This window comes from Rhinatrema bivittatum, chromosome 1, assembly GCF_901001135.1.
Source record: "Rhinatrema bivittatum chromosome 1, aRhiBiv1.1, whole genome shotgun sequence".
NCBI classification, from domain to species: domain Eukaryota; kingdom Metazoa; phylum Chordata; class Amphibia; order Gymnophiona; family Rhinatrematidae; genus Rhinatrema; species Rhinatrema bivittatum.
This window is the reverse complement of record NC_042615.1, coordinates 519767553-519784231: the sequence shown is the minus strand read 5'-3', so window position 1 is coordinate 519784231 and position 16679 is coordinate 519767553. Positions and strand designations below refer to the sequence as shown.

At 41.1% G+C, this 16679-nt stretch overlaps 1 protein-coding gene across 1 annotated transcript in view; it reads right to left on the bottom strand.

The window, feature by feature from the left end:
- TRPM3 (transient receptor potential cation channel subfamily M member 3) overlaps positions 1-16679 on the bottom strand; it is a 466889-nt gene that overhangs the window by 180888 nt on the left and 269322 nt on the right. The window contains exon 9 of the mRNA XM_029615931.1: positions 8777-8849. Within this exon, the coding sequence (XP_029471791.1) occupies positions 8777-8849 (73 nt within the window). The remainder of the gene's footprint in view (positions 1-8776; positions 8850-16679) is intronic.

Here is a 16679-nt window from a genome sequence, read left to right as displayed (position 1 = left end):
ACCATGATACCTTACTTTCATGAAAAAAGCTAAGGATGTCTCATCTCTTTGACCCTGCCTTCCCTCAGAGTTCCCTCGGCAGAGACACTCCGTCTTTCTGACCTATCTACCTGAACGATCAAGTAAGAATGATAAATTATACACCCTGGCCTCTCAGTGCTATCTATTATAAATTTGTTTCAACTGTGATTGTAAATGGCTTTTGACCAATGCACTGTAACTGATAGTCAAAATTTGATTTATAATCTGCCTTCAGGCACTCATGGGAAAAGGTGAAATATCAAATGTCTATAAGTAAGTAAATACATAAATAAAGCTATTGCATTAATATTCTGTATAGATAGCATGAAAATCTGACCGGTGTGGGCCCTAGAGGCCCAGAGATTCCACACGTCTGCATTAGACAATAATGCCTCATTAAAGGGAATTCAGATCCCTTTAGCAAGGTCCAAAATAAATTTAGCTTTTGAATTAGGAGCTGCAGTTTTGTTGCTTTAATTGATCTGATACTTGAGACTTTATTCCCTCTGACTATGACAAATATAAAAAATTGGTCAATCATAACTAAGCTTTTGGGTTTATGCTTTAGAAGCTTTTAAGATTTCTGTGAGAGCCTAAATACATTGCCAGACAATCTCCATACTTTGAAGTTTTACTGCCCACAGAAATCAGAACAGTGAAAGACTCTGGGACAAGTTAAGATAAATGGAGAAGGACCTTGAGGAATATCCCGTAGCTAGTGCTAATATTTCAGTCTGACAATAGCAAGGCAGTGTGAGTGGTTTCAAGAAGCAATTATTTTACTTTAAAATATGTTTCAAAGGGTTAGCATGGATCAGCTGAAACAGTTTCGTACTGAGAGAGGCAAATAAGGATGAGTGAGCCCTATTATTCTGACAGAGTAAATCAGTGGAAAAGAATAAAAAAGTTATATAGAAAACAGTTCAATACAAGCAGAATTTCCATGTAAAAACGTCCACTTTGTGGTTTTACAAAGACATAGGCACAACGTAAGAAAGGTGTAGAATAAACCTCCAGACATCAGGGGCTCACGGCTCAGTAACCTACCATGATTTCTGTAAGGAGATGTCTGAGAGGATTCAGAACTTCCATGGCTTTCAGCTAAAACCACAGTGCCACGTTTAACTAGTGTTACTTTTAACCAAATGCTGAGAGACACATGAGGTTGATGTACTGAAGGTCTTTCTCCTGTTTTGTGTCTATGGGAAGTAATTAACAGATCCTACAGCATTTCAACAAGTAAAATGCTGTTTAGGAAAAGAACAGCTTTTTTCTTTGTATTCTTCATTAAGACGACAACAAACCCCAAGACTCCATAGTTCTTTGAAAATGTGGTGTCAGGTGTATGCTAAGTATTGTAAACAATTAGGAGACCTCAAATATATAAGCTTCACATGTAGCTTAGCAGTGTTCAAGCTTGAAACTTCAGTGTACACGCTGCTTTATGCTATGAATTATATCGATTATTTAGTGTGTATTAAGTGTCAGATATGGCTGCAGAAACTAACAGCTTTCAATATTATGGAATATGCTGTAAAATATTTTCATGTTGAAAGTGTAAAAACTTTTATTTTTAGCCAGGAGAGACACTGTATAGCTATATAAAATACAGGAGTAAGTGTTGCTGAAACTGAACTGGATGAGAACATAGAAATTAAGAGATTAACAAGACAATAATTAAGTACATGAGTGCTATGCTGGGTCAGCCCAATGGTCTTCAGGCAATGAATTCCACAGCTTATCTGTATGTTGCTTAGAAACATGGAAATCTGACAGCAGAAAAAGACCATATGGCCCATCTAGTCTGCCCATCCACCCAATTAGTTTAGCTTTAAAATTCCCACCACTCCCTTGGAGATCCTCTGTATTTATCACATACTTTCTTGATTTCAGATACTATTTTTGACTCCATCACCTTCACTGGGAGACCATTCCATGCATCTACTACTCTCTGTAAAGAAATATTTCCTAAGATTACTCCTGAGTAATTACACCCTCATCCCATGACTCTTCATTCTAGAACTTCCTTTCTGTTGAAAGAGGATCACTTCCTGTGCATGGAAACCCTAGAGATATTTAAGTGTCTCTATCATATCTTCCCTATCTTACCTTTCCTCTATATGTTTAGATCTTTAAGTCTATCAATATATACTTTAGAACAAAAGACCATTGACCATTTTCATAGTCATCTTCTGTTATGGCTGCACTGACCAATTTGATGGTACCCACAAGATGGGGGAATGTAGGTGTCAGGAGCAGGCAGGTCAGGCGTGAGGTCTTCTGCCTGACCAACCACTTTCCCTTCTGGTTGAGCCCTCTGGTGCTGGTGGCTGACAGGTCTTATGGAGGGCAGTGCACGGAGTTAGGGACAGGACACCCACTGGGACTGGCAGACAGTGAAAGACAAGGAACAAGAGGGTGCCCTGGCCACATTGAACACAAACAGGGTGTGCACAGACAAGACAGGTAAGCACAGGATAACATAGGACCACAGACAAACAAGGACTAGATAATGCAGGAACATTAACAGATGGCACAAGGGAATCACAAGGTCATGGGGGTCACTGGCAAGCCAGGCCAGGAAAGGACAGGTGCACAGCTAGGAACAGGTGGGCAAGGAAGGCCACTAGGAAGCCCAACACAGGATAAGAGCAAGCGAGAAACACACTGATGAGAAAGGCCACCATGAGGCCTGTCACTTTATCCACCTGTTTGGCATACCTTAACATCATCAGATACAATCACCCCAAAGATTCCGTTCTTTTGTGCTTAGAAGAATTTCATCTCCAATACTGTATCTTTCCCTTGGGCTTTTGCAGCTTAAATGCATTAATCTACATTTTCTAGCATTAAATCTTAGCTGCCAGATCCTAGAGCAGTCCTCAAGTTTCACTAGATCCCTCCTCATGTTTTCCACACCTTCCTGGCTGTCTACCCTGTTGCAGATCTTGGAATCATCGGCAAAAAGGCAAATCTTTCTCAACAATCCTTCTGCTTGGTTGCTTACAAGAATGTTGAAAAGAACCAGTCCAAGGACTGAACCCTGAGGCACACCACTAGAAACACCCCTCTCCTCAGAGAAAACTCCTTTTTAACACTACGCTTTGTTGCCTCCCACTCAGCTTGTTTCTTATTCAGTCAGTCTCTCTAGGTCCCATACCAAAGGTATTCAATTTATTTATGTCTCCTATGTGGAAGTGTGTCAAAGGCCTTACTGAGATCCAAGTACACTAGATCCAGCACCCTCCCTTGAACCAATTCTCTGGTCACCCAATCAAAGAAATTGATCAGATTCGTCTGACAAAATTTACCTCTGGTAAAACATTGCTGCTTGGAACTTGGAATCCATTGGATTTCAAAAATTGCACTATCCTCTTTTTGAGCAGTGATTCTACTAATTTGCTTATCATAGAGGTCAGACTAACTAGCTTGTAATTCTCAGCTTCCTCCTTACTTCCACCTTTATAAATAGGAGCCACATTCACCTATCTCCAGTCCTCTAGAATTACTCCTGACTCTAAGGAAGCATTGAAAGATTAACATGTGAACTGCCAGGACAACTCTTAGTACCCGCAGATAAATTCCATGCAACCCCATTGCCTTATCTACTTTGGGGTAGATAAGGCGATAGAGTAGACATTCAAAATCTAGCTGTTTTTCTAAGTTAGCCAGATAGACATATCTGGCTGACTTCGATGGGATATTCAACAGCATCGTTTTGCTGCTGAATATCCCTGTAGAAATCACTACTTAGATGGATGTCTTATCCATCTATGTTTAGAGCTGCTATTGAGCAGATCTAACTTATCTGGCTAAGTAGGCCACCCTAATCCACCCATTGGCCACCCACAACTTACCTGGCTAACCAGATAGCCAGATAAGTGACTTATCTGGCTATCTTGTGGCCACTCAATATAACCGGATATTCAGCGGCTGCTACATAGCTGGATAAATCCTACTTATCCATCTGAATATCAACCTCTAAGTTTAGTTAGCTCCTCACGAACAAAGCTCTTCTGAAAATTGATTGAAGTTTACCTAATTTCATTTTATGTGGTCTTGCTCCATGTCCTTCAACAGTGAACACTGAACAGAAACATTTGGTAAGCAATTTTGCTTTTTCCTTATCAGTCTCTAAATATTCCTCCCCTTCACCTCTGAGTCTCACAATGCTACTTGCACTTCCTTCTATCATTAACATATCTAAAAAAGGTCTTTTCCTCCCGTTTTACTGTATTTGATATTTTTTTCTATTTGAATTTATGCATTCCTGACTACTTTTCTAGCTGCTCTTAACTTTTCCAGATATTGTCACTTGTCTTCCTCTTTCTGCAATCTCTTGTAGTTTATGAATGCTAACCTTTTCTCCCTTACCCTTTCAGCTACTTTTTAAAAAAAACCATAGCAGACTCTTTTTCCTCTTCCCTTTATTTAAATTCCTAACAAAAAGATTAGTTGCCCTTACAATATCTCCTTTTAGTTTTGCCCACTGCCCTTCTACTTCCCCTAGAATTTCCCATCCGAGTCCTTGAGATGCTCCCCCATTTTAATAAAGAATAGTTTTCCTGAAGTCTAGGACCCTCACCTTTGAATGAACTTTCATCTTTTGTGTCCTAATACTGAACCACATCATCCGGTGATCACTGGTTTCCAGATGAACATCAACAACATCAGAGATACTGTCCCCGTTGGTAAGCACCAGGTCTAGTATCACTCCCTCCCATGAGGGTTCTGTTATCAGTTGTCAGACCAATTCTCTTGCAGAGAATCCAGGATCTCACTGCTTCTAGAAGACACTGCAGCCAGGATGTCCCAATCAACATCCAGCAGATTGAACTACCTTAGCAATAGCAACTCCCTTTTCATACCAATTTTGTACATATCTTCCATTAAATTTCAATCCATTTCTTCTGTCTGTGATGGAGGTCTGTATATTACATTAATATAAATAGATGTACCATTTCCTCTTTCTAGATGAGCCCACAGTGCCTCTTCCTTATCTCATAATCCCAGCAATGCTGTTGCTTTATTATTGTTTGTTTATCTTTAATGCCACACCTCCTCCCTTCCTTCCTACCCATTCCTTCCAAAATAGATAGCTACCAATTAGTTTCATGGAGTGACTGATAGATCACTTGATACATGCTGATCAAAGAATTAACTTGAATCATATTCCTGGAGGACAAAAAGGGATATTTTTATCAATGGTTCATCAGTGATTGAACTCTCTCAGTGCTGATTGCCTTCCCATAAATCACTGCAATAAATTAACAACCTGAATAGTTTGGAATGTTTAACTTGATAGACCTGTGTCTTCTATCAACTAATTTTTGTACGATGTCTGCACTCCATGTCCTAATCTAATTTTCTTCCTAACAGATTTAAAAGGGGGGGGGGGCTTCCTCTTGTAAGGGGACCACCACATTTATCCTGTACTAGTAGACTTGCCCCTAGATAGTGTACAGTTGGTGGTCTCAAAGGACCTTGCCCCTGTGAGAGATGCCAGAGTAAAGTACGTGTGTTTAGGGATGTTTGGCACTCTCCAGTGTGAGAGTTAACACAAATTCCTTTACCCACGAGTGCAGGGGGATTTGAGAGTGCCTTTCTAACAGGAAAATGCTGGTGGAGTCATTGCCTCTCCTACTAGGGAGGTGCTGGTGTGCATCTTTCCTTCCACAGGGAAAGGGCCTGAAATTCTTCTCTACAAAGGGTGCTTGGAGAAGAAGGGTTCCTGTCCAAAGTTGGTGGCTGGAGCCCATGGTCGGGATTCCCAGGTCTTCAGGGAAGGAAGACGTCTTGGGGTTCAAGAGAGTAAATTCCTGAGGAATGTTCCAGAAAAAGTGCTAAGTTCTGAAGGTCTAAAGAAAAGAAATAGCTTCAGACAGAAAGAGCACTTCAAGAGTTTTGGAGAAACAAGAGGGGTACTCTTGGTGGAAGATCAGAACTGATCAGTTGAGGAGGTCCTACAGAGTTGCTGACTGACAGAGGGAATCAGCTGGAGACTCATCTGCTGTGACACTGAAAGAGGAGAGATGCAATCTAAACATGTACCAGGGGAGTTCCCAGAAGACACAGTTCCTTCCTTCCCCACAGAGCTTTCCTGCCCAAGTTGTGCAGCATTTTTTTACTGAGATAGACTGTGATATTTTTTCCTGTGTTTTGGACTTTATTTATTGAACTGTTCTGTTACATTGGCATTCAGTGTGCTGCTTGGATTTTGTTTGCTTGCCATCAGAGACCAGTAACTGTTTTTGGGTTTTTTTGAACAGCCATGGTGTGTGGTGTGGATTTTGGCTGACTGGTGACTGGACTGGTGTGTAGAAGAGCCCTAGAGAAAAGTGAAAACCCTAAGAACCTCAAAAATGTGATTACCTCTCTACCCTCCTCCCATGCAGGAAGCACCCGGGAGGCAAGGGTGCTGCCATGGCCCATCACCCTCCCAGTAAGCCCCTGTGCTTGGGTCCAGATAAGAGCAGGGCCCACAATCTTAATAGATAACACCTTATTCTTCCCATAGTCCTAATTAATATTTTTTCTACCACCTATTCCTAAGACCCTTTGATGTGCTTTGGGGGAATAATTTTCAAAGCCATTTTCCTGGATAAAACAGTGCTTTACTTATGGAAATGACTTGTCATACAATTATGCATGTATGTCCTGCGTGGGACCTGGACTGCACAGAGACGTTCCCAGAGGTGGGGCTAGGGAGGGTTTTGGACTTCCGCATATAGTTTTGGATTTTCCTAGACATTCTCCTAGACAATGTTTTTAGTTTTAATGTATTTGCACCCCTGTTTAACTGTAAACCAGCATGATGTGATTGTACCATGAATGCCGGTATATAAAAACCATAAATAAATAAATAAATAAATAAATAATGTGTGCAGGTAGTTTAGGCGGGCTAGTAGTTTTCAAAGCGAACATACGTGCATAAGCTTGCTTTGAAAACTGGTGTAACTTATGCGGGTATTTGCCAACTTTCTCATGTGGGCTGTTATAAAATTACCCTCTCCGGCCCTTAAGCACAAGAGAGAATTTGTCTTTGGTCACTGCTATAGCAGTCAAAGCTGCAGCCAAGGATTTTGGTGCCCGAGATGAACCTTGAATTTAGCTCCCATACGCCCCCCCCCCCCAAAAAAAAAAAATGTTCCCTTCTGGGTAGTGATTCCCCATTTGGGAGGTGATGACGTGGTTTCTAAGCAGAGTGAAACTCCTCAAAAATATGCAGGGGGATGACATTGTAATTGTTGGGCTCTACCCCTCAACCTTCATTGTCTGGTCTTACATCAACCCTGGGAAAGTATGGTGCAGAAGGGCAGTTTCACAATGGGCAGTTGAGAGAAGCAGGAAAAAAATGAACAGATGGATACATAAGTTCATATCTGTGAGCTAATCCTCTCTCATGAGCTCATTGCTGAGGACTGTCCTGCATGTATCAGCTGGACAGGGTGTATCTATCCAACACAGGCCTAGTACTAGGAGACACCCTGCCCTGTTTTTAATAACAGTATTCAAAAAATACATGAATGTTTAGTGCTTAACCTTGGCTGTAGCAGGGGCCTGGGGGTTAAGTGAGGCATCACTACCAGAGAACATGCTGGGGGAGCCGTAGCCATGGCAGTCAGCGGATAAAAAGTGAATATGAAATTAGACAGGTATGCCGATGGGAAGAGACACACACTTTCCTGACTGCTTCATCACAAAAGAGGATAAGATAGGAGAGGCTGGCTATTCCTTGGCTTTTATGGGTGAGATCGGGGTAAGATGGGGTGAATACTGCAATCAGCACCTGAAGAGGACTTGGTGATAAGGACCGGCTTACAAGACAAGTGGAAGGGGCACTTGCACTTCACTGTTGTCTCTTCCTAAAACATTGGGAAGGGTTAACATTTACGGCTAACTTCTTATAATGCAATGATGAGTTTTGATATGTAATAAGGCATGTTGATATTATTAGATATTACTGTGTGCCCAGGGAGCGGCAAAGCTTATCTTATAGGAATGTCAGAGAAATGGCTGCGCCCTGTTTTGTAAAAAGGCTGCCATTTCTGTCTGTTTTGCTAGCATATGTTGCAGCCATATATTTTCAATATAAAGAATATTTCCTTCAAAACAAGAGAACATTTGAATCTGTAGAGGGGTTTCAGGAGCATCTAGCCATGTTGGGAATTTGCTACTTATTTCTATAGCGCTACCTGACACACGCAGCAGTGTGGATTATAGTTTTTCATTGTAAGAAGCTATAAAAAAAAGATGGGCCCTTATTCTTGATATGGGACAATATGATACTAGGAGGAGGCTGATGGAAGGAAACAAGCCATTGCAGCTCTTGTCATACTCCGACGGCACTGGTACATTGACAGTAAATTTCTTTTAGATTCTGTAGTATTTTGTTACACGTGAAGCTGAGGCAATCAAAGATACAAGAATTCAGTAACAACTTTACTATGAATAGAAAAACATAGGTGTGCCTGTATCATAATATTCCTGCAGATTGATGGAATATTGGACTAAATGCTGAAGGTTAATCATTCAAATAAGAAGAAATAATGATAAAGCAAATCAAATATCTTGGGGTTTGCAATTAAAGAGACATTAGGAGGCGTAAGATGTTATATATCTAAATCACCTCACATTATAATTTACTCTCAAACTACTGTATATACCCTGAATATGTGTTACACTGCATCACATCACATCTAAAGTTAATCTATTTAACTTTCATTGATTCACTACACCTGTGAAACTGTTTTACCTTTCAGCAGAGCCGTCAGGATAGCTAAATCAATGTCCTGGTGACCTTCTGATCCCATTCTGAATACTGTAATCTGAAATTTTAGATATATAATACTACAATTAGAGGCCATTGTTTTCCACAGAGGGTAATGATACAATAGCACTTGCATGAAAATGACTACCATAACTAATGTGAATATCCAGCTTGTCATGAACTAATTGAACAGAATAACAGAACAACAAACCATTCTTTTATATTTAATTTATTAATGCAAGGTGCCATGAAAGTGAAGATTAGTGATGAAGAAAAGGTAGCATCATCAGACTGTACATTGTGCACATTGTTTAGTGAGACCTATATTAAAAGAAAAGAAAAAGAAAAATGGATAATTTATCTGTGTAAAGGTAGCCAGATAAGTTATCAAGTATAACATCCTACTGAATATTCTCGAATAAAGTTTGTAACGTAACCAGCTATCTTTGAATATTGCTAGTTAGGTTTTAAAGTTATCTTGGGATGCATAATCCACTGATAACTTTAACCTTAAACAGCTATTTTCAAAGAAAATAATGATTAAGTGGCACTGATACAGTAAATTAAAAAAGGCAACTAGTGGACCTGGTGGCCCTATGCTCCAACCGCACCACAGTGACAGAAAAGTGGGCCCTACCGGCCCAAGCTACCCCATCCCCCAAGCCTCTCCAAGATTTAGGAAAAATGAAACAGAAAAGGGGCCAGACTGGTGTACCTGCCCTGCAATGAGTGAAACTGTACTTACCTCTGGTCCCTCATCCCCCATCCCCTCCAGCCCACCCTCCAAACCCCAGTGCACTGCTCAGATGGTGGTGCAGTTGTACTTCTCTTGGCAGCTTCCAACACGCTCTGACAGCGGTGCTGGAAGCATAAGCTACCAGGTTTGTGGTCAGAGTTTGGTGGGGGAAAATATTCAAAGCTTTCGTTTTATGCACATAACTCGAAAAGTTACACCCACAAAGGCTTTGAATATTGATCTCATTGTCTTTAAAGCCAAGTATGTTGTTAGATTCAAGTAAAGCAAACTCATTGCCAGAATGCTTGTAATAAAATCACTGATAGCCTAAATATAATAACCAGAAATAACAGCTCCGTCTCCTTTTGTATAACAAGATTGATATTTATTTCATTATACCCTTGGATTATTTCCTAATTTAGTTGATAAAAGATCAAAGGGAGGGTTTTACATTATCCAGTTCATATATTCTTTGATCTATAAACCAGTATCACTTTTTGACTTGCAATTGTGAAAAAAGACCTGGAGTCATATTCTTATCAATACTTTTGGTCAGTTTGATTATATATATATTGAAGATTCAAACCCTCTGTACGAGATGTGGCTAAAAATACATGATACAGCATTTATGGATCCATGTACTAACCCGTGATAAAGAAAGTTGATCAGATTTATGAGATTTCTGATTGTGAAGATATAAATCTGTGTTTTTGTCAAATGTACTCAGTTAGGTATATAAAATTATCACGACTAAAAGGAATATTTTGTATATCTAGCTCCCAATCTAAAATGAAGAAAAAGTGACAGGGAACTGTGGTCTGTAACTCCTCCCCTCTCCCCTACTCCAGTCTTCTCGTAAGGAGAGTAAAGGCTTTGTGAACCCATCAGACCTCTCTCCCTCCCTCCCAATCTTCCTGCTCCTCATACAGGGTTGCTCTGGGGCCTTTCATACTCCCTTCTCCCGGTAGGAGGATGGAAAGCTTCAGAGGCTCTCATTCATCCTTTGCCTACTGGGAGAAGGAGCCCCATTGGCTCCTTTCCTCCTAATAGGACAAAGGAGGAGAAGAGGAAGGACTTGGAAGGCCTCTTCCCTTTATATAGAGCAGAGTGAGAAAGGCCTGACAAAAAATAATGAGATGGGGAACCTGACAGTCCCCCACTTCCTCCTTCCTGTTTAAAAGGGTAAGCTGCCTGTATGAGGAGGATTGAGAGGTATTGCAGATTCCCTGATTGACCTGCTGGTCTGCGGTCGGAGGGCAGGGTGTCTCCCAGTTGGCCTGGCAAATTTCCTGAGAGGAGAGGAAGAGGGATATGATAGAGACATTCAAAGATATCAATAATACACAAGAAGCAAACCTTTTTCAGAGAATAGAATGCTCTAGATCGGGGATCTACCTCCCCTTCAGTTGCTGTCCAGAATATAGGGGCCACTACTGTCCCAAGGCCAATTCTCTGATCTTGGACCCCTGATTCTTCCTGCCATGCACACACCATAGATTGACTAATGGGAAAGAGGAAGTAGGATGTTTGACGTATTGTTCAAAATAAAAAAAGGTTTACTGTAACTTATAAGAACTTGATCAAAATTAAAATAGAAAAACCACAAAATACAAAATAAAAATCTTTTGATACAGATGAAATGAGAACTCCAAGCACCTTAGTTCTCTCTCCAACTTTGGATCAATGTCCTTTCCGGGTAACAGGAAAGTTTGAAAATCTCTAATCCAAAAAGTGGGTAGGAAGGTGGTGGTAAAGAGGCTTCCTCCCATTCAAGAATAAAGAAAAAACTTCTCCAAAAACAGTTCTTGCTTCTTGGTAACTATAGTCCCCACTTTAACTGGATTCAGGATCAAGTGACTGTTAACACGGAGTGCTGCACCGAGGTTAGTATACTGTACCTTATGGTTCCAGGCCCAATGCTATGTCCTGTGACCTGCTGGAGCCTCCCAGCATGGCTCCCAGTATCCTGCTCCTCTGCTGCATCCCGCTGCTCTGAATAAGGACCCATGGCAACTCACCAGATTTATAGGGCCAGCTCCCAGGATTTCCCCTGGAAAATTGATGACATCATCACTGCTCTAACATAAAAGGAAGCTCTCTCCTCTGGGCTGGTGCCTGAGCAAAACGTCCTGATTCTTCATTCCCCTGCACCTAGTTATTCCTGACTGACTTCCAATTGAGAACCAGCCAGGTTCCTGACCTTGCTTCTATCTGCTGCCTTCCCTGATCCTTGTTTGTCTCTTGCTTCTGAATGTTCTCTGCCTTCCTTGACCTTGATTACCTGACTACATCTCTGCCTCTCCATTCTGTACCACACCTTGACCCTGTCTGTCAGTGGTCTCAGGGTCCATTCTTCCAAGCCTGTGATAGTAGCACATTATAAGAACATACGATATGCCATACTGGGTCAGACCAAGGGTCCATCAAGCCAGTATCCTGTTTCCAACAGTGGCCAATCCAAGTCACAAGTACCTGGCAAGTACCCAAACATTAGACAGATTACAAGCTACTTCTGCTTATTAATTACCGTCATAGCAGTTTATGAATTTATCCTCTAGGAACGTATCTAACCTTTTTTAAACCCAGTTACACTAACTGCTGTAATCACATCCTCTGGCAATGAATTCCAGAGCTTACCTATGTGCTGAGTGAAAAAGAATTTTCTTCGATTTGTTTTAAATGAGCTACTTGCTAACTTCATGGAGTGCCCCCTGGTCGTTCTATTATCTGAGAGAGTAAATAACCAATTTTCATTAACTTGTTCAAGTCCTTTCATGATTTTGTAGACCTCTTATCATATCCCCCCTCAGTCGTCTCTTCTTCAAAATGAACAGTCCTAATTATACTTTAGCCTTTCCTCATAGGGGAGCCGTTCCATGCCCCTTATCATTTTGTTCACCCTTCTCCGCACTTTCTCCAGTGCAGCGATATCCTTTTTGAGATGCGGTGAACAGAACTGCACAAAGTATTCAAGGTGCGGTCTCACCATGGAGCAATACAGATGCATTATGACATCCTAATCCCCTCAGGCAGGGGGGTCTGCCCTCTTGAGCTAGGAGCAAATCACAAAAAAAACCCCAACTCTTTCAAAGGTCAATACTCTTTCTTCTCTTTTCTACTCGCCCAAGGCAGTATCCTCCAGGCCTGTGACGGCTCTAGCAAGGCTACTGTCCTTGTTTTTCCCAAATCTGCATATTGTGGGGCCTACTGAGATCTATCAGATAAACACTCCTGCTCCAAAACCAAAACTACAACCAACTACTCATTGCACATGCTCAATTCAGGTTGTACAGAGAGAGCATGACCAATGCCAGCACCCAAGGTGGGGAAAAATATTAGGGATGGACCAAAAATGTCAAAAGCCTAGAGAAGGAAAAGGGAAAAATGAGTGGTAAGGTGACAAAGTACTCCTTACACATGTCTTAGAGCCTGAGAGCTCTCCTATTCCAGCCAAGAATGTGCTGGGTCACCTCCCAATCACCCCCTAACTCCCAACAATCTTGCAGATTAGTAGTAAAGGAGGAGATTAGAATAATCTAAACCACCACTGTCAATTGGAAGCTGCAGGGTAGAATTCTTTATGCATGGTATCTTTCAATTCTAGAAAAGAATGTGATGGCAACTCTGGGCAAAGTGAGGACTTTGCATAGTCTATTACAAGGAAAATGTTGATATGGCTTTAGGAGATGTGGAAATACAATCATTTTCACCAAATAAGCTCTCCCAAGTCATGATAAAGGAAGAGACATCCCTCTAGCCGGATCGGCTTTAAATTTTTAGATGATCATGGCGCAGTTTAATTTGTATAATTCAGAAATATTGATAGATGCATTATTTCCTGCATATTTAAATCCTGTACTGGCTAATGAAAAGCTATTTAAGTTCACTGGAACCCTTCTATTAGGCCCAGTTCCCAGTATAGTTGATACAGTGTAGTTCACTTGACAACCAGGTAATTTAACATTGGATATTAACAATTTGAAAAGGGTGGTGCAGCTTTGTCTACCTCAGTAAGGAATAAAAGGATATCCTCTCCATATAATGCTATTTTTTTGCTCAGTCCTAGAACATTTTAGCCTTTTTATATCAGTTAACCTCCTTATCTTTTGTGCCAGTGGTTTCAGAGAGAAATTGGAAAGTAAAGTAAACAGAGGACAGCCCTGTCTCATAGCTCTTCTAACTGAAAAGGGACTTGATTGACAGCCATTAATCGTGATCTATGCTCGTGGACTGCTATACATTGTCATAATCCATCCCATAAAATCTTTGGGAAAGTCTAGCCATTTAAATACTGAAAACATTACATTCCCAGGAAATCCTGTTGAATGCCTTTATCAGTGTCCAGTGAAATTATTAAACCTGGATTTCTGATTTTTTTTTTAGACAAATGGATTATATTAAGCAGTCTTTTTGTTCTGTTTACACAATTCTCTCTTTAATAAATCCTGTTTGGTCTTCGTCCACTAATATAGGTATATAGTGCTCTAATCTGGTTTGAACTATTTTGGGTAAAACCTTAACATCAGCATTGATTAGAGATATAGGTCTATAATGTCAACCCTCACTGGTGGAATAGGAGAAGGAGAACGGTTCGGGGGTGGGCCGGGTGGGGCTGAAACCTCTGGCACAGTGGCCTGTGCCGGGGGATGGCGAGCCGGTGCACGCAAGTTATGCCAGAGGCAGGCCTAACTCAGCGAGATAAGGTTTGGGGGGGGGGGGAATTTAGGTAGGGCTGGGGTGGGTTAGATAGGGGGAGGGAGGGAAAGGTGGGGGGGAGCAAAAAAATAAGTTCCCTTCAATGCCATTCCGATTTCGGAGCGGCCTTGGAGGGAACGGGGAAAACCATCGGGGCTCCCCTTGGGCTCGGCACACCAAGGTGCATAAGTATGCACCCCCTTGCGTGCTGCCACGCGCATGTTATAAAATTTGGTGTACATTTGTGCGCGCCGGGTAGCGCGCACAAATGTACCCTGTGCGCTTAAAATTTAAAATCGGCCCCATAGTTGATACCAAGATCAAGGTCACAGCAATACTAAACCTCCCATCCCTACAAAATGTTTCCTTATAATTTTGAAAGGTCCTGATCCTCACCTGCAAAAAGGACAAGAGAGCTCTTCTGCCAGCACTCATATCTCCTGCTGAATGACACTGCCTAGTTTAGTTTTGGGCTGGTTAGCATTGGGGATTTTGAGATGCAGCATACATATATGTTAATGTAAATAAGTGAAAAAATAGCTGTATGCCTGGTTGAAAGAAATCCCAGAAGTGCTGCAGTGGTTAAAAACAGGGAAAGAGAAGCTGAGAGAGCCAGCCTGTGTTTTTATCTCATCCATGCCTGATTATCTTCTATGGTTCTGAAAGAACATCAAAAAAGCAGGCTTCAGCCACATCAGAAGTCAGAACAGAAAGGATTCAGCTCCTGTTATTTCAAAGGAAGCAAGACTCAGAAAATAAAACAAATAACAATAACAAAGAGGCACTGAAGAAGTTGCAGTTGTACATTTTGAATCAGCCAGGTCTGCGGGGAAGGGAAAAAGGAAGTGACATCAGCACAGATTTCCAGTATTGAGAAAACCATAAGAATATAAGAACATAAAAACATACCATACTGGCTCAGACCAAGGGTCCATCAAGCCCAGCATCCTGTTTCCAACAGTGGCCAATCCAGGCCATAAGAACCTGGCAAGTACCAAAAAACTAAGTCTATCCCATGTTACCATTGCTAATGGCAGTGGCTATTCTCTAAGTGAACTTAATTAATAGCAGGTAATGGACTTCTCCTCCAAGAACTTATCCAATCCTTTTTTAAACACAGCTATACTAACTGCACTAACCACATCCTCTGGCAACAAATTCCAGAGTTTAATTGTGCGTTGAGTAAAAAAGAACTTTCTCCGATTAGTTTTAAATGTGCTACTTGCTAAATTCATTGAGTGCCCCCTAGTCTTTCTATTATCCGAAAGAGTAAATAACCGATTCACATCTACCCGTTCTAGACCTCTCATGATTTTAAACACCTCTATCATATCCCCCCTCAACCGTCTCTTCTCAAAGCTGAAAAGTCCTAACCTCCTTAGTCTTTCCTCTTAGGGGAGCTGTTCCATTCCTCATAGCTGTTCCATTCCTCATATGGGAGCTGTTCCATTCCCCTTATCATTTTGGTAGCCAAAAGTATTGAAATCAGAGCCAGCCTAGATGTGAGCAAGCATTTATCAATCCCGTCATATAATTTTTATTTCAAAACAAAGGTTTAAAAAAGTTTTAGAAGATAAAGTTGGATGGTGTTTCACAGGAAGCAGTTGGAGCCAATAAAATCTATGGGAGGACAAGAAGCTGCACTTGTGCCATCTTAAGGAGGTTATAAAGGAGTCCAATAAGAAGTGTTTAAGGATATATTAGCACTATGTGAGGAACTATTTTCTGTTTTGTGACCTCATCCTTGTGGGAAAAAAGCCATGTGCAGAAACAGAGTGGTCTTGTGCAGAGGCAGGAGCTTATAGCTGGAGATCTACCTTGAAATCAGGGAAAAAGGAGAAAACCCTGTTTGTTTGAGACGGAAATAGTGGGAACAGAGAGAGAAAATCTATCATTGTTAAAGCCTGAGCAAGTCAAAGAGTGGATAATATTATGAAAATCCACTATCAAGGAAGAGAAAAGACCAGTAGTTAAGGACAATTGCTTATCCTTTTTATTTTATCAGCTAGAATTTCAGTACATGGTAGATTCCTGTTGCACACATAATAGGGCCACATTGTTAGACTGCCAGAAGATATATGGTAAGAGGCAGATAGTTTCTCTTTTTGATTTTCTTAAAATCAGGCCAATAGGTTATTCCTGCTGTTCCTGGAAGGTGACCAAAGAGAAGAGGCCCAGAGCCACAAGACCAGGATTGCTTTGCCCTTAATCAGTACCACAAGCACTTATTTGGAGCATCAGAGATAATACAGCCTGCATCCTACAGTTAAGTTTACACACTCACACAGGCTAGGTCTGACCAGACACTAGTGACATTCATTCAAAAACCAAAGAAGTACATAACAGAATTATAGGAAATAAATTATGCTTACATAAGAAAAAATGTTCAAAGATACGGCAAGCTAGAGAGCAATCCAAAGCATCACATTTAGAAAATGCATTGGTATTAAGAAAAAT